Source organism: Ursus arctos, unplaced genomic scaffold, assembly GCF_023065955.2.
Source record: "Ursus arctos isolate Adak ecotype North America unplaced genomic scaffold, UrsArc2.0 scaffold_20, whole genome shotgun sequence".
Lineage (NCBI taxonomy): Eukaryota > Metazoa > Chordata > Mammalia > Carnivora > Ursidae > Ursus > Ursus arctos.
This window is the reverse complement of record NW_026622875.1, coordinates 23,669,757-23,695,874: the sequence shown is the minus strand read 5'-3', so window position 1 is coordinate 23,695,874 and position 26,118 is coordinate 23,669,757. Positions and strand designations below refer to the sequence as shown.

General features: G+C 40.5%; 1 protein-coding gene and 1 pseudogene across 1 annotated transcript; both read right to left on the bottom strand.

The window, feature by feature from the left end:
* Nucleotides 1-5,875: 5,875 nt before the first annotated feature.
* On the bottom strand, nt 5,876-6,607 carry LOC113253679 (proline-rich protein 23A-like). Its single transcript, XM_026496595.4, has one exon. It carries the CDS (start codon nt 6,605-6,607, stop codon nt 5,876-5,878), a length of 732 nt encoding a protein of 243 aa, XP_026352380.3.
* LOC113253618 (steroid hormone receptor ERR1-like) lies at nt 6,607-24,750 on the bottom strand (annotated as a pseudogene).
* Nucleotides 24,751-26,118: the final 1,368 nt, after the last annotated feature.

The following is a 26,118-nucleotide window of genomic DNA, read 5'->3' as shown; positions in this document are numbered from 1 at the left end:
AGATTTGTATGCAGGAATTTGGAGGAACAAAGAAAATATGACTGGGCAGATGGAGAACTTGAACTGGGTTACAATTGCAACAAAATCGTCAGACAACCCATGGAGAGCTCTAGAATTGGGCTAGACCTCCAGAGTTGTCTTGAACCAAGGGAACTGGGCCTGTGCATCCCCTAATTGACAATCGCTGGAGTGGACTTACCATAGAGGTTGAAGGTAATTCTTGGAGAGCAACTCAGCTGAGTTAGCTGCTAATACTCCCAGCAGCAGTCCTGATGGAGTGGGGGTGGGGACAGTCCACTCCAGCATCACTACAGCATTAAAATTGGAAATTGGGACATGTGTTATTGCTTGAGGATGAGAAATATGACTTTTGAGTGCAAATTATCTGAGCTCCATATGCTTGGCTCTGAGTTCTGGATCTTTGGGAGCCATTATGATGCACATACAAAATTCCAATATGGAACAGAAAATGAATTACCATTCAAAATGTGTCCCCAAGAAAAACAGAGCTTTTCGTCTATGGTCAGGTACAAGACCGGGTTGTCCACTCTCACCATTGTTATTTAACATAGTACTGGAAGTCCTAGCCTCAGCGATTAGACAACAAAAAGAAAAAGAAGGCATCCAAACCAGCAAGGAAGAAGTCAAACTTTCACTATTCGCAGATGACATTATACTTTATGTAGAAAACCCAAAGGACTCCACCAAAAAATTGCTAGAACTGATACACAAATTCAGCAAAGTCTCAAGATCCAAAATCAACATGCAGAGATCAGTTGCATTTCTATACACTGACAATGAAGAGAAATCAAGGAATTGATCCCATCTACACTTGTACCAAAAACCATAAGACACCTGGGAATAAACCTAACCAAAGAGGTAAAAGATCTGTATGCTGAAAACTATAGAACACTTATGAAAGAAATTGAAGAGGACACAAATAGATGGAAAAACATTCCATGCTCATGGGTTGGAAGAGCAAATACTGTTAAAATGTCTATACCACCCAAAGCAATCTACACATTTAATGCAATCCCTATCAAAATACCACCAGCATTTCTTACAGACCTAGAATGAACAACTCTAAAATTTGTATGGAACTACAAAAGACCTTGAATAGCCAAAGCAATCTTGAAAAATAAAAACAAAGCTCGAAGCATCACAATTCTGAACTTCAAGCTATATTACAAAGCTGTAGTCATCAAGACAGTATGGTACTGGCACAAAACCACACATAGATCAATGGAACAAAATAGAAAACCCAGAAATGGACCCTCAACTAATCTTCGGTAAAGTAGGAAAGAATATCCAATGGAAACAAGGCAGTGTCTTCAACAAATGGTGTTGGGAAAATTGGACAGCCATATACAGAAGAATGAAACTGGGCCATTTTCTTATGCCATACACAAAAATAAACTCAAAATGGATGAAAGACCTAAATGTGAGATAGGAATCCATCAAAATCCTAGAGGAGAACACAGGCAGAAACCTTTTTGACCTCAGCCATAGCAATTTCTTACTAGACACATCTGTGGAGGTAAGGGAAACAAAGCAAAAAATGAACTTTTGGGACTTCATCAAGATAAAAAGCTTCTGCATGGTGAAGGAAACAACAGAACTAAAAGCCTACAGAATGGGAGAAGATATTTGCAAATGACATACCTGATAAAGGGTTAGTATCCAAAAATCTATAAAGACCTTATCAAACTCAACACCCAAAAAACAAATAATCCAGTTAAGAAATGGGCAGAAGACATGAATAGACATTTTTCCAAAGAAGACATCTAGATGGCTAATAGACACATGAAAAGATGCTCAACATCACTCATCATCAGGGAAATACAAATCAAAACCACAATGAGATACCACCTCAAACCTGTCAGAATGGCTAAAATTAACAAGACAGGAAACAACAGATGTTGGTGAGGATGCAGAGAAAGGGGAACCCTCTTACACTGAGGGTGGGAATGCAAACTGGTACAGCCTCTTTGGAAAACAGTATGGAGGTTCTTCAAAAAGTTAAAAATAGAACTACCCTATGATGCAGCAATTGCCCTACAAGGTATTTATCCAAAGGATACCAAAGTACAGATTTGAAGGGATACATGCACCCCAATGTTTATAGCAGCATTATCAATAATAGCCAAATTATGGAAAAAGCCCAGATGTCCATTGACTGATGAATGGATAAAGATGTGAGGAATATATATATATAATTTATGAAGGAATACTACTCAGCCATCAAGAAGAATGACCTCCTGCCAACTGCAATGATGTGGATAGAGCTAGAGTGTGTTATGCTAAGTGAAACAAGTCAGTCAGAAAAAGATAAATGCCACATGATTTCACTAATGTGGAATTTAAGAAGCCAAACTGATGAACATAGGAGAAAAGAAAAAAAGGAGAGAGGGAGGCAAACATAACAGACTCTTAACTATAGAAAACAAACTGAGGATTGCTGGAGGGGAGGTGGGTGGGGGATGGGCTGATGGGTATAAAAGAGGGTGAGTGTTGTGATGAGCCCTGGGTGTTGTATGTAAGTGATGAATCACTAAAGTATACTCCTGAAACCAGTATTACACTGTATGTTAACTAACTAGAATTTAAATAAAAATTTGAAAAAACAAAACAGAAAAACCCAAAATGTGTCCCTACAGCAAGACTTCTTTACCCAGAAGGAAATCAATCTCAATCACTGCCAAAAATTGGAGTTTATGCCTGAGGAAATGGAATTATTGGGCTAACTGATACATAATTTAAAATAAGAATGCTTAAATTCTTCTAGAGATAAAGGAGGAGATATCCATCAAATAAGAAAAGTTTCTATGACATTGATTAAAAGTTGTGAAATAAGGGCAGGTAGATTTTTTAAAAAACAAGCAATTAGAAGTCTCGAAAAGGAAAAATGCAGTAGTTGGAATGTACACTGTCTTATAAAGAACATAAACAGAATTTTGAAAATAGAAAAGGACAGAATCAGTGAATTGTAAGAGAGAAAGTGGGTTATCATAAAGACCACAAAACCAAAATATGCATACTAAGAGACGCAAGGGTAAGAGCAGTGATTAAGCAGTATCACCATTTATCTAATAGAAGTTCCAGATATTGGAGAGGTATTCAATGGTCCAAGAGAACTGACTCATTCTTTTTTGATATTTTTTTTAAAGTTAATTCTCCAGATTTAAAAAGCTCATTGAGTTGCAGCAGCAAAATTTCCCCCACTAAACATATCACGTTGACATTGTAGAATATTGAAGTCGAGAAAATAGTTAAGTAAATCGTAAACAGAACCCCGCAAAGGAGTGGCAATACAAGTGACAGAAGGCTTCTTAACTGTGACAATAAATGGCAAGGCAAATAATAGAGCAATATCTTTTTTTTTAAGATTTTATTGATTTGTCAGAGAGAGAGAGAGAGCGCGCGCCCAAGCAGAGGGAGCAGCAGGCTCCCCGCTGAGCAAGGAGCCCGATATGGGGCTCGATCTTAGGAACCTGGGATCATGACCTGAGCTGAAGGCAGATGCTTAACTGACTGAGCCACCCAGGCATCCCTAGAGCAATATTTTTAAAGTAGTAAGAAAGTATAGGCATTGTTTTGTTTTTTCAAAGTAGGCTTGAAGTACATAAACCCTTCATGAAACGGTTTTTAATGAGATCAAGAGTTGGTTGCCCAACTGACTGAGCCACCCAGGTGCCCCTAATTATTTTAGAATTCCAGCTCTCACTAGAACATTACACAGGTTTGAGGGTGTAATTGAAATATTTGCAGACATGCAAAACTAAGATTTACAAACAGGCCACAGTTGAAAAAATTTTAAAGTGTGTACCTTGGTAAGAAGAAAAACGAGGATGGAATGAAGGAGTGGAATGCAAGAATAGAAGGTGAGCAAAGACACTGGCAAAGCATGTTGGCAAATCTAAATAATAATAATTAATATTCAACAGAAAAAAATGAACATCTTGTTGACATTAGCTTTATCCTGAATAATTTATTTCTTTATAAATATGAGACAAATCTGCAAAATATATTTTAAAATTAGAAATTGTGTGTATATGGTTGTTTGTAAAAACAAAACAAAACTAAAAACAAGTAAAAGGAACCAAAGGTAGAATTAGAATTGTATCAAATAATGTGGAATAGCAGAAAGGCAAAGATTTACATTTTTAGGAGTTGCACATCACCACATTAAGAGATTAAATATGGAAGTACAAAAGTCATCTACATATACAGAAAAGTTTGCATTAAAATTTAACATTAAAAACCCTTAAAGTGACCCAGCAGTTAACTGCCTTTCCCTTTCTACCTTCTCTTCTCAAGTCCTGAGGAGGGCATCCAATTTTTAAGATCCCTGAAGCCCCAAGCCTGGTCCCATTTGCTCTGTTGGCAGGTTTCTGTATATACCCAGTGACCCAAAGTTTCCATGCAGCTATTTTATGTATACACACAATTAACTGCCAACATTTACAATAATTTGAGAAAGTCTTTGTAGTCAGTACAAATAGACAAAACAGAAGTCCAAGATTTTTGCATGATTAGAAAGACTCTAACTTCTTCAACAGGATAAGGGCTATCTACCAACAATGCACACACACACACACACACACACACGCACATACACACATACAAAATCATGCTTTATGGTAGAATTTAGAAGCACTTGCATTAATACAAGCCACAAGATAGGGATGCCACAACAACCTTACTGTTCAACCTGGAATTGGAGTTAACATCCAATAAAAAAATCAAGGACACAAACTTAGGGTTACAGAAGGGAGGGGTAGGAGGATGGGGTGACTGGGTGATGGGTCTTAAGGAGAGCACGTGTTGGGATGAGCACTGGATGTCACAGGCAACTAATGAATCGTTGAACACTACAACAAAAACTTATGATGTACTATATGTTGGCTAACATAATGAAAAATTAAAAAAATTAAAAAAAATCAAGGAAAAATAAAATGTAAGAGGCTTGTCAAAAAAAAAGAGACAATATTCGCATTATTTTGGACATATTATTGTCTTTATTAGTTAAGCAAGATAATCTACAGATAAGCCATTAAATAAATCAAATCATTTTTCTGGATACCAGAACAACACAACAAATTATGCCAGTAACAATGTACAAAATATATCCAGGATCTTAGAACTATCAAAGCACAGAGTCTTTAGAATTATGAACTTTTCCAGCACAGGAGAATTACATTAAAAATATAGTGGAAGAAAATAATGCCAAAGAGTTGGTTCTTTTGGGAAAAATCCCCCCCAACCGAGCAATACAGTTATAACATTTGATAACCTTCTCATTAAGAAAAAGAGGGCACATGATCATGGCTCCTCATTCTGTGTTTGTTTTGTATGCAGCAAACATTTGTCCACATACACCTATTTGTCAGATTCCCCAAAAGCATCTCCAGCCACCAAAAAGTCAAAATGGCAAGGCTGTCATAAACAGGGTAAGGACATAAACAGAGTAAGGACACGGGGGCCAAAACTCTCTAAGAAATTTTTTTTCTTTTTAGTAATTACTCAAATTTCGGAGGAAGAGGTGCAGTGGTAGGGTGCTGGGGAAAGGATGGGTTTTTAGAAAAAAGTGCAAAACTAGGAGAATGGAGCTACTTAAGCGTAACCTTATAGAGAAAACAACCTAAGCAGCATTTCGGATTTCTGGAAGTACACTGTATTTCCAGCAGCATGTCGTTGCTGAGGTGATTTCCTTTCAGATGTTTCGGTTCGCCTTGATCCAAAATTTTGCAATGCAGCCTGCATCAAAAGAGCATCTGTCCGTGATTCATGCTTGGCGATTCTTGCAGGTTGTGCAATGTACACACAGCGGCTGGTAGAAGGTGCCCACTGGATGGCAAGGGATTGTGGGAGCAGTTCATTCCCGGAACAGACGTCTCCGGGCCTTGCGAGAGGGACCCGGAGGGCGCTGGGGGCGCACTTGGGGACCTGGACTCGGAGAGGGAGGTAGAGGTTGGAGTGGCGAGCTGGGGAAGGGCTCCAGAAGGTGGGCGTCCAGGCTGAAGTAGCGAAGAGGAGAGCGTCTCTTTGGACGAGGGGTGGGGGCCCCAGGCCAGGGATCTGGTTTGGGGCCCTGCGGGTGGGGGCGGAGCCCAGGGACGGAGCCCGCCGCGGGGTCCAGCCCAGGCGGCAGGAACTCGGGGTCCGCGTCTTCCTCGTAGGCCTCTTCTTGGGCGGCCACCTCTGGGACAGATGCGCAGAAGAATCCCTGCTCGACGGCGACTTCGTGCCCGGGCGCGTTCCGGGAAGCGCCGTGTTCTAGGCCGGCGGGCGAGGGGCCCTGCCCTCCCGAGCTGAGGAGGGCCTCGGGGACCAGCACGAGGGAGAGCTCTCCGAGGGTCACTTGCAGGGCCGACGTCGCCTGGGGCTCGAGCACCAGCTCCACGTCGTCCAGGAGCAGCTGCAGGGCACAGCCCGTGGCCAGGACCACCACGGAGGTGAGTGCGCCGGCGGCGGCGGGCGGCCCCTCCAGGCCTTCCAGGCCCGCGGGCTCCTCGGTTCGGCGGCGCTTGGCAGGGCGGGGTCCTCCGGGCGGCGGTCCCCAGCAGAGCTCAGGGTAGGCGCTGGGGCTGCGGGGCCGGCTGCCCATCACCTGGACGGCGCGTCGGGCGGCGCTCCCGGGGCCTGGCGGAGGGTGTGAGGGACAGGGTCCTGCACGCAGTGACAGGTTTGGACGACAGGTGAGGCGTCCGGGGGCGGCGGGGCGCGGTGCCCGGCGACGCAGAGACAGTGCCTGGAGTTCTGGAGGCGCCTCTTGGGAGGCCCGCAGTCCTGGCGTTCTGGCGTCGCAGCACGGGTGCAGGGCTCAGCCTCGGGCGTTCGAATCCCAGGTTTCTCACACTGACGGATCTGCGCGGATAATTCAAGTGACGCCTGCGGAACCAGAGTCGTAAAATGTCAGGCTAGGCTCCGCCCCTTCCGAGGCTCCGCCCCCTAGAGATCACGGTGTCTGTGCAGCCCAATAGCTGAGGCTGTGGTTAAGGAAATACTTAACTGGGCCTCTAGGAGGCAGAACAATGGTACCGCTTTAGGGCTTGGCTTCCAGTGTGGAAATCTCGGCCTTCTTTGAGTTGACTTCAGGTGAGGAGGACCTTAATCAGAAAAGTGTTTGAGTGTCAATTCCCAGCAGTGGAAAGCGACACCAGGACAGAGAGATGTAACGCCCGCCTCCTCCGAAGCCCCGCCCCGGAAATGACCTGGGCTTTTCTGTATATTGAATAGCGGGAAGCATTTTTGGGCCATTTTCTTACACCTCTGCGGAAGTTGTAAACCACTCTCAAGAATCTTTCAGATGTTCTGTTGAAGGGGAAGTGAGATTAGAATTGAGTGCGTTAATAGCTGGCCCTGCAAGATGAGTTATTACCATACTACATACATACCCGTTTTGTCCTGTAGTAATGATTATAGTACCATCATAAGTATTAGGAGTTTATTTAGTTTGACCTAAAATACAACCACAAAGTAGGTCTATTTTAGCCCATTTGACAGATGATGAAAATGTCATGCAGAGGGTTAATCGGTTTGCTCATAAGCCGGGAACTACCAGAACTGGGTCTGACATGACAAGGCCCACTTAAGAAGATGCAACGTCGGCACCTTGATCTGAGTGTCAAGTGTATTGTGGCTGCAAAAGGAAGGTGTGGCTCAGCTCGTTGTCTAGTGTTAACAGGAAGAAACACCCAAAACTGGTTTTGGAATAAGTAATACTCCTAATATGGTTACAGAGGACAACAAAACATTTCCTTCCACCCCTGTTCCTTAACCATGCGATTGCTCACCTTATACCTTTTTACAAAATAACATATTTATATTTTCATTTTTAGAGCTGCATAGCATTCCTTTGTATGGAATTACATTTAAACCAGACCTCTCTTAATGGACATTTAATAGAGTGGTCTGTGACTTGGTGGCATTGCCATTCCCTGGCGAATTTTGGAAAATGCAGATGCTTTCCCCCATCCCAGAATCACTGAATAAGAATTCCTGGAGCGTGGGGCCTAGGAATTCTCTGTAAGCACCTCCAAAAAAATTTGTTTTACACTGAAGTTTAAGATCACTGAGTTTGTTTTCATTAATGGTGAGTGGTTCGGGTAGCACGGTGGTTATGCCTGCGATCAGGGCCCTGACTGTTGGTGACAAAGTTAGGCAGAAAACTCAAACTTCCTGGGCTACATTCAGGGTTTTTCCTTGCACAAGTGGCCAGCATCCGCTCTTATGGCAGGGCTTCCGGGGTTCCTGGCTGTGTGGCGGGAAATTCCTGTGAGCTGACGCAACCTGGGGCAAGGCACTGTCTGTGAGAACTAGCAAGGGCTCTGGCGGTGCGACCAGGGGAGGGGAAAGGGAGAGTGTGGGCTGCTGGGAGACTGCAGTCCTCACGGGGTGAATGTGGAAGCCGCTGCAACCTACTCCAAGGGTCCTAGGTGATAGGAGCAATCGCTGTGCTGCTGGTGTTCAGGCAGAAGATAGTGGTGGTGGTGCAGGGGGTGAGGGAGTGGGGATGGGGGAGGAGCTTGCAGGAACCACTGCTTCGGCCCTTGAATTTCCACGCCTGGGGAATAATGGGAGTTCCACTCAGGAGACTGAAAGTGAACGTGCCCTGGTGTAAGGCACACATGGATGAGTTAAAGCTAGCCTGGCTAAAGCTAGCCAGGACACAGGGAGGGGTTTAGAACTCCTGGCCTGCCCAGGAGTGGGGCTCTGAGCAAGGTGGAGCCTAGCCTTGGCTGGTGTCTGCTGCTCACCTCATCTAAGCCATTCCACTTTGGAGCTCATCATTGTCCTTGGTCCTGTGAATCCTCACTGGGAAGTCCTCTTCCAAGGTAATATGGTCCTGCCCTGAAACAGAAGCAGTTAGCAGGGGTCCTGGAATAGATGCACCCAATTTTCTCTTCTGGTCATCCACTTTCTACTTGGGTGATGACGGGCAAGTCATTTCACTTTCTCTGAGCCTCAGTGTCCTTACATATAAAAGGGAGAATGCCATCTACCGTGCCAGCTGGTTGTGAGATAATGTACGTAAAATGTTGGAACATAGTAAGTGCTTAGTAAATAGTAGCTGTTTACTGTTTATTATGTTTATAATCTGTCTCTCCCGCTTGACAATGCCAGCACTGTTCCCCAGCATTTTGAACAGCGCTTCACATGCAGCAGGCATTGAATGAATGGTAAAAAATACCGTCATCGTCATCATCATGATCTTCATCCTAAAAGGGAGTCTGATCTGTTAGAAAGTACTCTTCCAGGTATTTTTATGACATAATATGTATATGGTTCAGGAATGGCTTGCTGGGTACCGGATCAGATATCTTTCATCCTGCCTGACTTAACTTTCCTGCAAGAGGCCCAGGGACTGTCAGGGCCACTCTTTGGGTCAATACTGCCTAACCAATCAGCACGAAATGCTTGAACCACTGTTGGGGTGGAATTAACAACTGTAGCTTAAGGTTCTGGGCAGGGTACAGGTTGGCCACAGACATGTCCTATTGGAAGAAAAAAGTGGAAGTATCTTGGCTACTGGAAGTTAGGTACAAGGTGGACATCAGTGAGTGGGACTCAAGAGTTTCCTCCGCATTGTGCATCAGAACACTCTGACTCCTTCATTGCTTGGTTGGAGACTCTGAGGCCCAGGCCCTGCACTCCAGGCCCTGACACTGGTCTTGGCATTGGCTGTTATGTTATCTCCTAGAATGCACAACTGGCTTTAAGAAAATTTTATTTACATAAGTAATAATACCTGAATACATTTTCAAAAACTGTAAGCAGTGTAGCCCTCCCTTCCACTCCCCACCAACTCCCAATCCCGGATTGATGTAGTAAGATACTTTTCTTTGTATTTACAAACATAACATAGGGGATTTGTTTCCTTCCTGGAATGGCAAACTATTGTGGATATTTTTCTGTAATATGTTAGAGCTTACTGCTACTTGGTATTGTTATCAGCAAAGTACAGGATCTCTTGTGTCTTTTACGAAGAGATCTTTTTCAACATGCAATACTGGTGTCTGTATCTTGTTTGAATATTTTGTATAAGTACAAGATAAGACAACTTCAAATGTCTCTTGCACAGCAACTCCTTTGTCTTTGCCTGAAGAAGAATGATTATAGTGGCCCATTCACTTTCTGCTTATCTCCTGGTAATTCTGGTAATTTTGGTATATCTTTATTTCCTGAACACATCACTGAGGGGTGAATGGCATCATGCAATTACTGATGCTTTTACAATGATTAGATATGATCATGGCCTATGTTATCATAAAATCATCAATACCTTACTATTTTAAGAATGCCCAAATTGACAGTAAAGTAGTTAATTTGGGTATCTGGTCTTTTAAAGGCTGAAGCTAAATTGCAGTTGTTTTTTTTTAACCAAATACTTAAGTTTCTATGTTATAAGCGAATGCCAATGATTTCTCTCTCTCTCTGTATAATTTAAAAATTTTATTTATTTATTTATTAAAAAATTTATTTATTTATTTGAAAGAGAGAGAGAGAGAGAGAAAGCATGCCTGCCCCCAAGTAAGGGGAGCGATGGAGGGAAAGAATCTTTAGCAGACTCTGCTGCTGAACGTAGAGGGGAGGGGGGCTTCATCAGGACCTGAGATAAAGTTATCAGTCCCCTGTTCAACTGACCAAGCCCCGGGGCACCCCTTATTTATTTTTTACAATTTTAAGGTACAGATGGCCTTTATTGTTTACAAAGGGAAGTAGAAGAGGAGGAGACACGGCAGCTCTGGCTCCAGGGACAGCTCCAAAGACTGAGTCCACTGCTGTCCTCCCAGTGGTTTCTGTATATTAATTTTGCATTCAAATTTCTTATGGAATTGTCTTATTTTTTTCAGTTACTTTCTAGGTTTACAATCATATGGTCAGCAAATGGTCTTCTTTTCTTTTCTTTCGAAGTTTTATATGTCTGATTTCTTTCTCTTTTCTAATTTTGTTGGCTAGTGACTCCAGTACAATGTTAAATACTAGTGGCAAAGTGGCATCTTTTTCTTGTTCTAGACTTGGGTGGGAATGCTGCTGGTGTTTGCCTGTTAAGCGTAATACTGGCTGTTGTTCAGAAATTAATGTCATGTCAAAGAAGTATCAATCTCTTTCTGTTTTGTTAATTTTTTAATGCTTTGTTTTGAAATATTTCCTAATTTACAGAAACATTGCAAAAATAATACAAAAAACTGCCGTTTATCCTTCATCAACTTTTTACATTTTGTCACATTTGCTCTATATTCTCTGTCTCTCAGAAAGACCACAGGAGATATAAATATATATATATATATATATATATTCCTTGAATCATTTGAGAGTATGTTACATATATTAGGCCTTTTCACTGTATAATATTTCAGTGTATATTTCCTAACAAGAATATTCTTATATATCTTTAGTGAAATTATCAAATTAAGAAAATTTTGACATTGATACCATACTTTAACAGTCCATTTTCCAATTTTGTCCATTGTACCAATAATTTTTTTATAATATACTTCTATTTATCTATCTCTATATCTACCTTTTAAAAATTTCTTTTATTTATTTATGTATTTATTTATTATTTTGCCTAGAAGATGTAGGTCAGGATCATGTATTGCTTTCAGGTGTCGTGTCTCAGGGGGAGAGTTGGGGGGAGGGGCAGAGGAAGAGGGAGAGAGAGAGAATCTTAAGCAGACTCCACACTCAGCATGGAGCCAACCAGGGGCTCCAACCCAGGACCCTGAGGACATGACTTAAGTAGAAATCAAGAGTCGGACACTTAACTGACAGAGGCACCCAGGTGCCCTGCTTTTTATTTTGATGTAGTCCCAATACTTTATTTTTGCTTTTGTTTCCCTTGCCTCAGGAGATCTATTTAGAAAAACACTGCTTAGGTCTTATAATGATAATTCTTGTCTTAAAGTCTGCTTTTCCTCAATGTTAATATAGTTACTCTAGCTCTCTTCTGGTTACTGTTCACATGATAGATCTCCTACCATTTCAACTCATTTGTTTCTTTGAATCTTAAGTGTGTTTCTTATAGACAGCACACAGTTGGATCTTGCTTTTTTTTAATGCAGTCCAACAATTTCTGCTTTTTGATTGGGATGTTTAGACTATTTGTATTTGTGGTAATTATTGATATGGTTGAATTTACACTTGCCATTTTGATATTTATTATCTAATTGCTTCTGTCTTTTTTGTTCCTCTGTTATTCCTTGACTTCTTTTGCATTAAATAAATATATTTTTTGTGTGTCTCATTTTAAATTTCTCTGTTGATTTTTTAACCATATTATTTTGAGCTGTTTGTGGTTGGGATCTAGGGATCACCGTATGCTTCTTAACTTATTACAGTCTGCTTAAGAGTAATTCAAACTTAATTTCAATATTATATAAAAACGTTGCTCTAATATAACACCATTCCCTCTTTTTCATTCTATACTTTCATCTATATTATATTTATATACGTTATGAATCTAATAATGTCATAATTATTGCGTTTTATAATCTTATGTCTTTTAAGGAAGAGAAGAAATGAGAGAATATATTCATAGCATTTCTTAATAATAGGTATTATTATTTTTAGAGTAGTTGTAGGTTCACAGAAAAATTGAGCAGAAAGTAGGAACAGTTCACATATACCCCCTCTCTCACACATGTATAGCCACCCTAAATATTAACATCCTGCACCAGTATTACATTTGTCACAATTGATGAGCCTACAATGACACATCATTATTACCCAAAGTCCATGGTATATATTAGAGTTCACTCTTGGCATTGTACAGTTCTGTGGGTTTTGACAAATGTGTAATGACATGTAGCTGTCATTATGGTATCATACAGAATAATTGCCCTAACAATCCTCTGCTCTGCTTATTCATTCTTTCCTCCTCTTCCCTAACTCCAGGCCATATCTGTCTGATCTCCTTACTGTTTCCATGGTTTTGCCTTTTCTGGAATGTTATATACTTGGAATCACAGTTTGTAGCCTTTTTCAGATTGGCTTCTTTCACTTAATAATACACATTCAAGGTCATTTTACGGCTTGATAACTCATTTGTTTTTAGTATTGAATAATACTCCATTGTCTTATGTGCCATAGTTTATTTATCTATTCACCTATTGAAGGACATCTTGGTTGCTTCCAAGTATCAGTAATTACGAGTAAAGCTGCTATAAACATTTGTGTGCAGGTTTTTATATGGTTATAAGTTTATAGCTCCTTTCGATAAACATCAAGGAGCACAATTGCTGGATCATATGGTAAGAGAATATTTAGTTTTTTAAAGCAACTGCCACACTGTTTTCCAAAGTAGCTATACCACTTTGTATTCTCACCATCAATGAGTGTTCCTTTTGCTCCATGCCTTTGTCAGCATTTGGTGTTATCCGTTTTTGTTTTGTTTTGTTTTTTTGGTTTTTTTAGATTTTCACCATTCTAATAGATATGCAGTGGTATCTCATTGTTTTAATTTCTTTGGTGACATGAGTGGGAAGCACCTTTTCATATGCTTATTTTCCACTTTCTGTTTTCTTTGATGCAGCTATTTTGCCCATTTTAAGTCAGGTCGTTTATTATCTTATTGTTGATTTTTAAGAATTCTTTGTATATTTTGGCTAACAGTTCTTTATCAGATATGTCTTTTGCAAATATTTTCTCTTGTTCTGTGACTTATCTTCTCATTCTCTTTATAATGTCTTTACAGAACGGAAGTTTTAATGCCAATAAAGTCTAGTTTATCAATTATTTTTTTCATTAGTGTTTTATCTAAAAAGTCATGACCAAACCCAAAGTTATCTAGATTTTTTCCCATGTTATCTTCTTAGGAGTTTTCTAGGTTTTGCATTTCTGTTTAGGTCTGTGAGCCACTGTAAGTCAGTTTTTGTGAAGGGTGTGAGGTCTGTGTCTAGATGCTGCTGCTCCTGCCCTTCCTCCTCCTCCTCTCTCTCTCTGTGTTTGCACATGGATGTCTAATGTCTAGTTGTCCCAGAACCATTTGTTGAAGGGTTGTGTTTTCTCCATGGTGTGCTTTTGCTCCTTTGGCAAAGATCAGTTAATCATATGTGGGTCTATTTTGGAGCTCTTTATTCTGTTCCATTAATTTGTGTGTCTATTCTTTTTGCCAGTTTTACACTGTCTGGATTGCTGTATCTTTATAGCAAGGTGTTTTTTTTTAAAGATTTTATTTATTGGGGCGCCTGAGTGGCACAGCGGTTAGGCGTCTGCCTTCGGCTCAGGGCGTGATCCCGGCGTTATGGGTTCGAGCCCCACATCAGGCTCCTCTGCTATGAGCCTGCTCCTTCCTCTCCCACTCCCCCTGCTTGTGTTCCCTCTCTCGCTGGCTGTCTCTATCTCTGTTAAATAAATAAATAAAATCTTTAAAAAAAAAGATTTTATTTATTTATTTGAGAGAGAGAGAGAGATTGGGTGCATGTGTGCGTGCAAGTGTTGGGAGGGAGGGGCAAAGGAGGAGGGAAGGGAGAGAGAGAGCAGGCTCTACATCCAGTATGGAGCCCAATGCGGGGCTTGATCTCACAACCCTGAGATCATGACTTGAGCTGAAACCAAGAATCAGGTGCTTAACTGACTGAGCCACCCAGGTACCCCTATAATAAGTCTTAAAGTTGGGTAATGTCAGTCCTCTGCCTTTGTTCTCCTGCAGTATTGTGTTGGCTATTCTGGGTCTTTTGCCACTCCATATAAACTGTAGAATCAGTTTGTCAATATCTACAAAGTAATTTGTTGGGATTTTGACTGGGATTGTGTTGAATCTATAGATCAGATTGAGAAGAATTGAAATCTTGACATTATTGAATTTTCCTAACTATGAACATGGAATAGCTCTCCATTTTAGTTTTCCTTTGGTTTCTTTCACCAGAGTTTTGTAGTTTTCCTCTTATAGATTTTGTGCATGTTTTGTTAGATTTGTATGTATGTGTTTCATTTTGTTGGTGCTAATGTAAATGGCACTGTTTTTTTAATTTTGGATTCCTATAGTTCATCGCTGGCATATAAAGAAGCAGTTGACTTCTGTATATTAACCTTGCTGTGATTGCATTGTTCGGAGTGTTTCCCCTTCCCCCGCCCCGAGTGTTTTTGTTGATTCTTTGGGATTTTCTTTTCTTTTTTTAAAAAAGATTTTATTTATTTATTTGAGATAGATAGGTGCAGAGAGAGAGAGAGAGAGAGAGAAAGAGCACACGAGCAGGGAGAGGGGCAGAGGGAGAGGGAGAAGCAGGCTCCCCACTGAGCAGGGAGCCTGATGCTGATCCCAGGACCCCAGGATCATCAACTGAGCTGAAGGCAGATGCTTAACCGACTGAGCCACCCAGATGCCCCTGATTCTTTGGGATTTTCTATATAGACAAGCATGTCATCTGAGAACAAACACAGTTTTACTTCTTCTTTCTCCGTTTGTATACGTTTTATTTCCTTTTTTTTTTTTTTTTTGGCCTTATTGCACTAGCTAGGGTTTCCAATACAATGTTGTATTGGAGTGGTGAGAAGGAACAGCCTTAACTTGTTCTTGACCTTAGCAGGAAAGCTTCTAGTTTCAACCCACAGTTATGATGTTAGCTGTAGGTTTTGTAGATTTTTTTTAAAGATTTTATTTATTTATTTATTTGACACAGAGAGACAGCCAGCGAGAGACGGAACACAAGCAGGGGGAGTGGGAGAGGTAAAAGCAGGCTCCCAGTGGAGGAGCCTGATGCGGGGCTCGATCCCAGATCGCTGGGATCACGCCCTGAGCCAAAGGCAGACGCTTAACGACTGAGCCACCCAGGCGCCCCTGTAGATATTTTTTATTAAGTTGAGAAAGTTCCTCTCTATTCCTAATTTGCTGTGAGTTAAAAAAAATCATGAACGGATGTTGAATTTTGTCAAATGCTTTTATTCTATCTACTGATATCTCCATGTAATCATTCTTCTTTAGCTTGTTGATGTGGTGGGTTACATTGATTGATTTTCAAATACTGAACCAGCCTTATATATGCAGGATAAATCCCACTTTTTCATGGTGTATAATCTTTTTATTGGATTTTATTTGCTAATTTTTTTAAATTGAGATTTTTAAAAATTTATATTCATGAGAGCTATTAGTCTATAGTTTTCTTTTTTTGTAATATCTTTGCCTGGTTTTGGTATTATGGTAATGCTGGCTTCATGAAATGAGTTAGGAAGAATCCCTTTGGCTTCTATCTTCCAGAAGAAATTATAGAGAATTGGTATAATTTCTTACTTAAATGTTTGGTAGGACCCTCCAGTGAATCTATCTGGGCCTAGTGCTGTCTTTTTGGAAGGTTAATTATAGATTTGATTTCTTTCATAGATACAGGCCTATTCAGATAGTCTATTTATTCTTTGCAGGTGAGTTTTTGGCAGATTGTGTCTTTCAAGGATTTGTTTCATCTTGGTCATCAAATTTGTGGGCATAGAGTTGTTTATAATACTCCTTTATTATTCTTTTAATGTCCATGAGCTCTGTAATGATTGTCTCCTCTTTTGTTTCTGATATTAGTAATTTGTATCTTCTTTCTTTTTTTCTTGGCCTTGCTAGAGGTTTATTTATTTTACTGCTTTTTCAAAGAACCATCTTTTGGGTTTGTTGATTTTCTTTATTGATTTCCTGTTTTTAATTTCATTGATCTCTGCTCCAATTTTATATTTTCCCTTCTTCTGCTTACTTTGGATTTTTAAAAAAGATTTTATTTATTTGAGAGCGAGAGAGAGGGAGAACATGAGCGGGGTGAGAGGCAGAGGGAGAAGCAGGCTCTCTGCTAAGCAGGGATCCTGATGCGGGGCTCGAGCTTAGGACTCCAGGATCATGACCTGAGCCGAAGGCAGATGCTTAACTGACTGAGCCATCCAGGTGCCCCTGCCTACTTTGGATTTAATTTGCTCTTTTTTATTTTCTGAATGTAAGATTACATTTTGGATTTTAGATCTTCTAAGATATGCATTCGCCTTCTTGCTAGACACATCTCCAAAGGCAAGGAAAACAAAAGCAAAAATGAACTATTGGGACTTCACCAAGATAAAAAGCTTCTGCACAGCAAAGGAAACAGTCAACAAAACTGAAAGGCAACTTATAGAATGGGAAAAGATACTTGCCAATGACATATCAAATAAAGGGCTAGTACCAAAGATCTATAAATAACTTCTAAAACTCAACACCCAAAAATCAAATAATCCAGTCAAGAAATGAGCAGAAGACATGAACAGACATTTCTCCAAAGAAAACATTCAAATGGCCAAGAGACACACGAGAAAGTGCTCCACATCATTTGGCATCGGGAAAATACAAATCAAAAGCACAATAAGATACCACCTTACACCAGTCAGAATGGCTAAAATTAATGAGACAGGAGATGATAAATGTTGGTGAGAATGTGGAGAAAGGGGAACCCTCTTACACTGTTGGTGGGAGCGCAAACTGGTACAGCCACTCTGGAAAACAGTATGGAGGTTCCTCAAAAAGTTGAAAATAGAGCTACCCAATGATCCAGCAATTTTACTACTAGGGATTTATCCCAAAGATACAAATGTATTGATCTGAAGGGGCACCTGCACCCCAATGTTCATAGCAGCAATGTCCACAATAGCCGAAATGTGGAAAAAGCCAAGATGGCCATTGACAGGTGAATGGATAAAGAAGATGTGGTATGTATGTATAATGGAATATTCTTAGCCATCAGAAAGGATGAATACTTACCATTTGCATTGACATGGACGGACCTGGAGGGTATTATGCTTAGTGAAATGAGTCAATCAGAGAAAGAGAATTATCATATGGTTTCAGTCATATGTGGAATATAGGAAACAGTGCAGAAGATCATAGGGGAAGTGAGGAAAAACTGGATGGAAAGAAATCAGAGAGTGAGAAAAACCATGAGAGACTCATAACTCTAGGAAACAAACAGGGTTGCTGGAGGGGAGGTGGGTGGGAGGACGGGGTAATTGGATGATGGCCATTAAGGAGGGCACATGATGTGATGAGCACTGGGTGTTGTACGCAACTGATAAATTGTTGAACACAACATCTGAGACTAAATATGTTGACTAATTGAATTTAGATAAAAGAAAAAAGAATAACATGCATTCAATGCTGTAAATTTCTGTCTACCACATATGTTACTGTTTTCTAGTTATTGCTTTTGCTCTTTGTTCATATTTTTGTCTTCTATTCTTTTTTTGCCTTTTTGTTGTTTTAATTGAGCATTTTATATTATTCCATTTTCTTTCCTTTCTTAACATATCAATTATACTTTTTCTTTTTTGCTTTTAAAATGGTTGCCCTAGAGTTTGCAATATACTTCTACAACTATTCCGAGCCCACTTTCACATGACACTGTAACACTTCACAGGTTGTACAAATACCTTATAATACCAAAATATTTATAATTACTTCCTCCTGACCCCTGTGTAATTGCTGTCATTCATCCCACTTACATGTACGGCATAATCATCGAATACATTATTGGTATTATTATTTTGAACAAACTGTTATCTGTTAGATCAATTAAAAACAAGAAAAAGAGTACAATTGCTGGATCATAGGGTAGCTCAATTTTTAACTTTTTAAGGGACCTCCACACTGTTTTCCACAGTGGTTGTACCAACATGCATTCCCACCAACAATGTAGGAGGGATCACTACTGGGTGTTTACCCCAAAGATACAGATGTAGTGAAGAGAAGGGCCGTATGCACCCCAATGTTCATAGCAGCATTGTCCACAATAGCTAAATCGTGGAAGGAGCCAAGATGCCCTCCAACAGATGACTGGATTAAGAAGATATGGTCCATATATACAATGGAATATTACTCAGCTATCAAAAAGAACGATTTCTCAACATTTGCTGCAACATGGACGGCACTGGAGGAGATAATGCTAAGTGAAATAAGTCAAGCAGAGAAAGACAATTATCATATGGTTTCACTCATTTATGTAACATAAGAAGTAGGAAGATCGATAGGAGAAGAAAGGGATAAAGAAGGGGGGTAATCAGAAGGGGGAATGAAGCATGAGAGATTATGGGCTCTGGGAAACAAACTGAGGGCTTCAGAGGGCAGAGGGGGTGGGGGAATGGGATAGGCCGGTGATGGGTAGTAAGGAGGGCACGTATTGCATGGTGCACTGGGTGTTATACACAACTAATGAATTATGGAACTTTACATCAAAAACCAGGGATGTACTGTATGGTGACTAACATAATATAAAAAAAATTATTATTAAAAAAATAAGAAAAAGAAAAGTTTTTATTTTACCTTTACTTATTTCTTCTCCAATGTTCTTTATGTAGATCCATATTTTCTTTATGTAGGTCTACCTTTCTGACCTTTATCATTCTCCTTCTCTCTAAAGGACTTTTAACATTTTTTTTGCAAGGCAGTTCTGTTGCAACAAATTCCCTCAATTTTTGTTTGTCTGAGAAAGTTTTTGTTTCTCCTTAATTTTTTTTTAAGTAGGCTCCATGCCCAGTGTGGAGCCCAGTATGGCGCTTGAACTCAGGACCCTGAGATCAAGACCTGAGGAGAGGTCAAGAGTTGGACGCTTAACCGACTGAATCATTGAGGCACCCCCCTCCATTTTTGGAGGATAATTTCATATGATACAAAATTCTGGGTTGATTTTGTTTCTCTCTACATTTAAATATTTCACTCTACTCTTCTTGCTTGCATGGTTTCTGGGGTGAAGTCAAATGTTATTCTTCTCTTTACTTCTCTGGAGGTGAGCTGTGTTTTTCCTCAGGCTGCTTTCAAGACTTTTTCTTTCTCTTTGATAGTCTGTAGTTTGAATATGGTATGGCTATGTGTAGCTTTTTTTTAGATTTACTTTTTAAATTATTTTTTTGCATTTATTCTGCTTGGCATTCTCTGAGCTCCTGGATGTATGGTTTCATGTCTTGTATGAATTTGGGAGAAATTCTCAGTCATATTACTTCAAATATTTTATTGTTTCTTTCTTTCTTCTCCTCTGGTATTCCCATTGTGTGTATTTTATACCTTTTATAGTTATCTCAGAGTTCTTGAAAGTTCTGTTGTTTTTTATTTAATTTTTAAAATTGAAGTGTGGTTGACACACAATGTTACAGTAGTTTCAGGTCTATCTGTTTTGTTTTATTTTCCAGTCTTTTTTCTGTTTTATTTTCAGTTTTGTAAGTTTCTATTTATATATCCTCAAGCTCAGAGATTCTTTTCTCAGCTGTGTCTAGTCTACTAATGAATCCATTAAAGTCATCTCTACCATTGCTTTTTTTAAGGGATTTTTAAAAAAAAGTCCAGTATTGCTAAGATATAGTGTTACATTAGTTTCAGGTACACAATGTAGTGATTCAACAATTCTGTACATTACTCAGTATTCATCATGATAAATTTACTTTTAATCCCCATTCCCTATTTCACCTATCACCCCATCCCACCTCTCCTCTGTTAACCATCAGTTTGTTCTCCGCAGTTATTGGTTTGTCTCTCTTTTTTTCTACTTTGCTCATTGGTTTATTTCTTAATTTCCACATATGAGTGAAATCATATGGTATTTGTCTTTCTCTGACTGACTTATTTCATTTAGCATTATACCCTCTTGTTCCATTCATGTTGTTGCAAAAGGTAAGATTTCATGTAAGATTTCATTCTTTTTCATGGCTGAATAATATTCCATTATATATATTTTATTTTATATATCTCTCTCTATATATTTATGTATATATCTACACATACACACATACCACATCTTTTTTATCCATTTATCTATCAATGTACATTTAGACTGCTTTCATAATTTGGCTATTGTAAATAATGCTGCAATAAACATAGGGGTGGCATTTGAATTAGTGTTCTTGTTGTGGTTGTTGTTTTTGTATTTTGTAAATAGCCAGTAGTGTGATTACTGGATTGTAGGGTAGTTCTATTTGTAACTTTTGAGGAACTTCCAAACTGTTGTCCACAGTGGCTGTACCAGTTTGCATTCCCACGAACAATGCATGAGGATTCTTTTCTCTTCATATCCTCACTAACACTTGCTGTTTCTTGTGCTTTTGATTTTAGCCATTCTTAAAATATTGCATTGTAGTTTTGATTTGCATTTCCCTGATGATATTCATCATCTTTTCATATATCTGTTGGCCATTGGTATGTCTTCTTTGGAGAAAATTCTATTCATTCTTCTGCCCATTTTAAAGCAGATTATTCGTTTTTTGGGTGTTGTGTTGTATAAGTTCTTTATACATATTGGATACTAACCTTTTATCAGATATGTCATTTGCAAATATCTTCTCCCATTCAATAAGTTCCTTTTTAGTTTTGTTGATTGTTTCCTTTGTTGTGCAAAAGCTTTTTATTTTAGTGAGTCCCAATAGTTTTTGCTTTTATTTCCCTTGCCTCGGAAGACATCTCTAGAACAGAGTTGCTACAGTTAATGTCAGAGAAATTACTGCCTGTACTTTCTTCAAGGACTTTTATGGTTTTAGGTCTCACATTTAGGTCTTTAATCCATTTTTAGTTTATTTTTGTGTATGGTGTAAGAAGGTCATCCAGTTTCATTCTTTTGCATGTAGCTGTCCAGTTTTCCCCAAACCACTTGTTGAAGAGACTGTCTTTTACAACTGTATAGTCATTCTTCTTTTGTTGAAGATTAATTGACCATATGTTGTGAGTTTATTTCTGGGTTTCTATTCTCTGCCATTGATCTATGTGTCTATTTTTGTGCCAGTACCATACTGTTTTGGTTAGTACAGCTTTGTAATACAACTTGAAGTCCAGAATTGTGATACCTTCAGTTGTATTTTTCAAGATTGTTTTGGCTATTTGGGGTCTTTTGTGGTTACATACAAATTTTAGGATTATTTCTTCTAGCTCTGTGTAAAATGCTGTTGGTATTTTGATATGGATTGTATTAAATGTGTAGATTGCTTTGGGTAGTATAGACATTTTAACAATATTTGTTCTTCCAATCCATGAGCATGGAATATCTTTCCATTTGTTTGTGTCGTCTTCAGTTTCTTTCATCAGTGTTTTATAGTTTCCAGAGTATAGTTCTTTCCCCTCCTTGGTTAAGTTGATTTCTAGGTATTTTGTTATTCTCAGTGCAATTATAAATGGGATTGGTTTTTTAATTTCTCTTTCTACTGCTTCAATATTAGTGTAGAGAAATGTAACAGATTTCTGTACATTGATTTTGTATCCTGTGACTTTACTCAATTCATTTATCAGTTCTAGGAGTTTTTTGGTGGAGTCTATAGGGTTTTTATATATAGTATTGTATTGTCTGCAAATAGTGGAAGTTTTACTTCTTCCTTACCAATTTGGATGCCTTTTATTTCTTTTTGTTGTCTGATTGCTGTGGCCAGGACTTCCAATACTATGTTGAATAAAAGTGGTGATAGTGGACATTCTTATCTTGTTCCTTACCTTAGGGGAAAAGCTCTAGTTTTTCCCCATTGAGTATGCTATTGCTGTGGGTTTTTCATATAAGGCCTTTTTTTTTTTTATGTTGAGGTGCTTTGTTGAGGGTTTTTATCATGAATGGATATTATACTTTGTCACATGGTTTTTCTGTGGCTATTAAAATTATCATGATTTTTATTTCTCTCTTTTTTTTCTTGAGCTTGACATACGTTTTTCTAATCAAAGGTTTAAAATGAAAAGCAGTTTCTCTTTGCAGCAAATGTACATTAAAAGAGAGTCTCTGTATAGCCAAGGGCTCTGGGCCCTTCCTTGCCCTATGTCCCTCCACTTATCTGGCCAAACCCCAAAATACAGTGTTATTGTTCTGCAGGAGATAGAGACAGTGCATTCCCTACCCCTTGAGGAGGCTGGGTGGGAGGTGATGGGGGAACCTGGGGTCCAGGGGCTGGAGCCTGCTTGGGTTTATTGCTTCGAGGGGGAGCAGTAAAGCCTTATGTAAAAGATGAGAAGAGGAACAAAGGGGGTAGAACCTGTGCTCTCCAAATTCTCCTCTGCTCTAGAGAGGGGGCTGGATTAAGCAGCAGCAAAACATCACCCACTGGGACACTGTGGCCTCCACTCCCTTCCCTCCCTGAGATCAGGCTTCTGCCCCCACCCTCCACATACCCTGCAGTCCCCTATGGCTTCTGCAAGGTCCCCTATACTCTGAGGGCACATTATGGCTTGCAAGGGGCAACACTGTGTCCTGAGCCTGGGCACACATGTCCCCAGCTTCTAAAACCCCCTGGGAGGGGGAGAGGAAGGGCATAGGGCCTGGTCCCAGGGGCTGATGGTATTGCCCTGGCCCTGCCAGCAGGCTGTAGCACTGCCCAGACCCAGCTCTGCCCCGTTGGAGCTGACCCTGTACTGGGTGGGTCCTGCCAGCACCCCCACCCATGCTCACCCCTTGCCTCAGTCATCATGGTCTCGAGCACTTCCAAGAATAGCTTATGCATGGGCACATTGCCTTCCAGCTTCACCCATAGATATAGGCCCACACTTTGCCCACTGTCTGGTGAAGGAGTGGTAGCATGAGCAGCCTGCCTGCCTGATGCTGCTCAGTACCCCCTCCAGGGCCCACCCTGGCTGCTTCATATTCTGGCATGGTCTCATGTAAAGCTTCTCATAGCTGCTCCACAAGCTTGGCATCCTCAATGTGCACAGAGTCTGAATTGGCAAGGGCCAGGGCCTTCGTCGGACTTATACCTTATGCTCCAGCTGGAGTGCCTGTAGTCACCTCACCAGTTACAGCAGGACAGCCCCTAATTCCCCCAAGCCAGCCGCTTGTGCCCCCTTTTCATCCAGGACTAGGTCCTCATCAAAGGCCAGTTCATCCTGCAGTAGCAGTGAGCGCTAGGCCACACCCGACACCAGGACCTCTGTCCATACACTCTGCAGTACTGACATCTGGTCAGACAGTGACAGTGATGAGAAGCCTAGGATGCTCTTAGCCCAGCTGATAGTGACCATGATCTCTCAGTCAGAGAGGTCACAGAGGGTAGCCAGAGCTGGAAGGTTGGGGGCCCACTGGGTCAGGCATGGCCTGTACTTCTCAAGGTCCACCACCAGCAGGTCGTACACCAGTGCATTTACTGGAGCGGTTTTGGGAGTGCCGCTAGCTATTGTCAGGGGTCCAGCAGGGAAGGAGCCTGGGAAGAGCACTGGATCCCCCTCTGGCTGCTGCTTGTACTTCTGTCACCTATCCCGGACATGGTCCAGACAAACCTTGAGCATGTCCATCAGCAGGCAGTTGGTGAAGGGACAGGCCTGATAGGCCTTGTGTCTCTGCTTGGTGAACTTGTACTCATTGGAGGCTGGACAGTTATACTTGATGCTCCCCTGGATGGTCCTCTTGAAGAAGGCTTTGCAAGCCTCACAGGATGCCCATCCTAGTGGTAGCTGGAGGCCCCATCCCTACAGACCAGGCAGAGGTGTTTGAACAGAGAACTGAGCACCAACTTCCCACCACCCTGCTTGCCAGGTCCAGGCCCCTCCACATCGTCCTCTTTTTTGTGGCCTGGGGCGCTGTGGGTGGGAGCTGGGCCAGGGGCAGGAGGTAGGGATGTGGGATGGGGGCGGCTCAGTCTCTGAGGAACACTTTGGGCTGTTGGGGCTGGCTGGCTCTGCCTTGAGGTAGAGAGGCTCAATGCCCACCACCTGGCACTTGTCACCTGGGACTCCACAGGGCAGGCGGGCAGGCATGGGGCCCCAGTGCCAGAGTGGGCAGGTGAGCCTGGGGCCAACAAAAGTCCCTCCTCCACCCTGCCTTGTCCCCTCACTGGGCAGAGCTGCAGGCAGCTTGTGGGATTCATTGCAGCCACTTCCTACTCTGCTTCCTTCAGCTCACAGGGGCATGGGCTATCCTTTTTCTTATTGATGTGATATATCACATTGATTGTTTTATGAATATTGAACCACGCTTGCATCCTGGGAATAAATCCCACTTAATCATGGTGAATGATTTTTTAAAAGGTTTTATTTATGTATTTGACAGAGAGAGAGAGAGAGAGAGAGAGAGAGAGCGTGAGCACAAGCAGGGGTTGTGGCAGTCAGAGTGAGAGGGAGAAGCAGGGAGCCTGATGTGGGGCTTGATCCCAGGAACCTGGGATCATGACCTCTGCTGAAGACAGCTGCTTAACTGACTGAGCCACCCTGTGAATGATTTTTTAAAAATGTATTATTAGATTTGGTTTGCTAGTATTTTGTCAAGGATTTTTGCATCTATGTTCATCAGGACCTGTAGTTCCCTTTTTTGGTAGTGTTTTTATCTGGTTTTGGTATCAGGGTAATACCAGCCTCAGAATGAATTTGGAAGCTTTCCTTCCTTTCCTATTTTTGGAATAGTTTGAGAAGAAGTATAGGTATTAATTCTTCTTTAAATGTTTGGTAGAATTTGTCTGTGAAGCCATTTGGTTGGAACTTTCTTGTTTGTTGGGAGTTTTTTGATTACTGATTCAATTTCATTGCTGTTAATTGGGCTGTTCAAATTTTCTATTTCTTCTTGCTTCAGTTTTGGTAGGTTGTGTATTTTTAGGAATTTATCCATTTCTTCTAGGTTGTCCAATTTGTTGGCATATAATTTTTCATACTATTCTTTTACAATTGTTTGTATTTATGTGGTGTCAGTTGTTATTTGTCGTCTTTCATCTGTAAAGATTTTGTTCATTTGAGTCCCTTCTCTCTCTTTTCTCTCTCTCTGTCTCTCTTTTGATCAGTTTGGCTAGAGGTTTATCAACTTTGTAGCTGTTTTCAAAGAATCAGCTTCTGGTTTCACTTACCTGTTGTATTGTTTGTTTATTTGTTTGTTTTAGTTTTTAAACATTTATTTTTTTCTCTAATGTTTACTATTTCCTTACTTCTGCTGGTTTGGGGTTTTGTTCTTCTTTTGCTAGCTCCTTTAGGAATAAGTTTAGTTTTTTTGAGATTTTTCTTGTTTCTTGAAGTAGGCCTTTATTGCTGTAAACTTCCTGTTAGAACTGCTTTTGCAGCATCCCAAAGATTTTGGACCCTTGTATTTTCATTTTCAATTTTGTTTTTTTCCACATAATTTTTTTACATCTTCTTTGATCCATTCATTGTTCAGTAGCATGTTCCATGTATCTGTGGTCTTTCCTGATTTTTTCTTGTGGTTGATTTCTAGTTTCATAGCGTTGTGGTCAGAAGAGATGCATGGTATGACT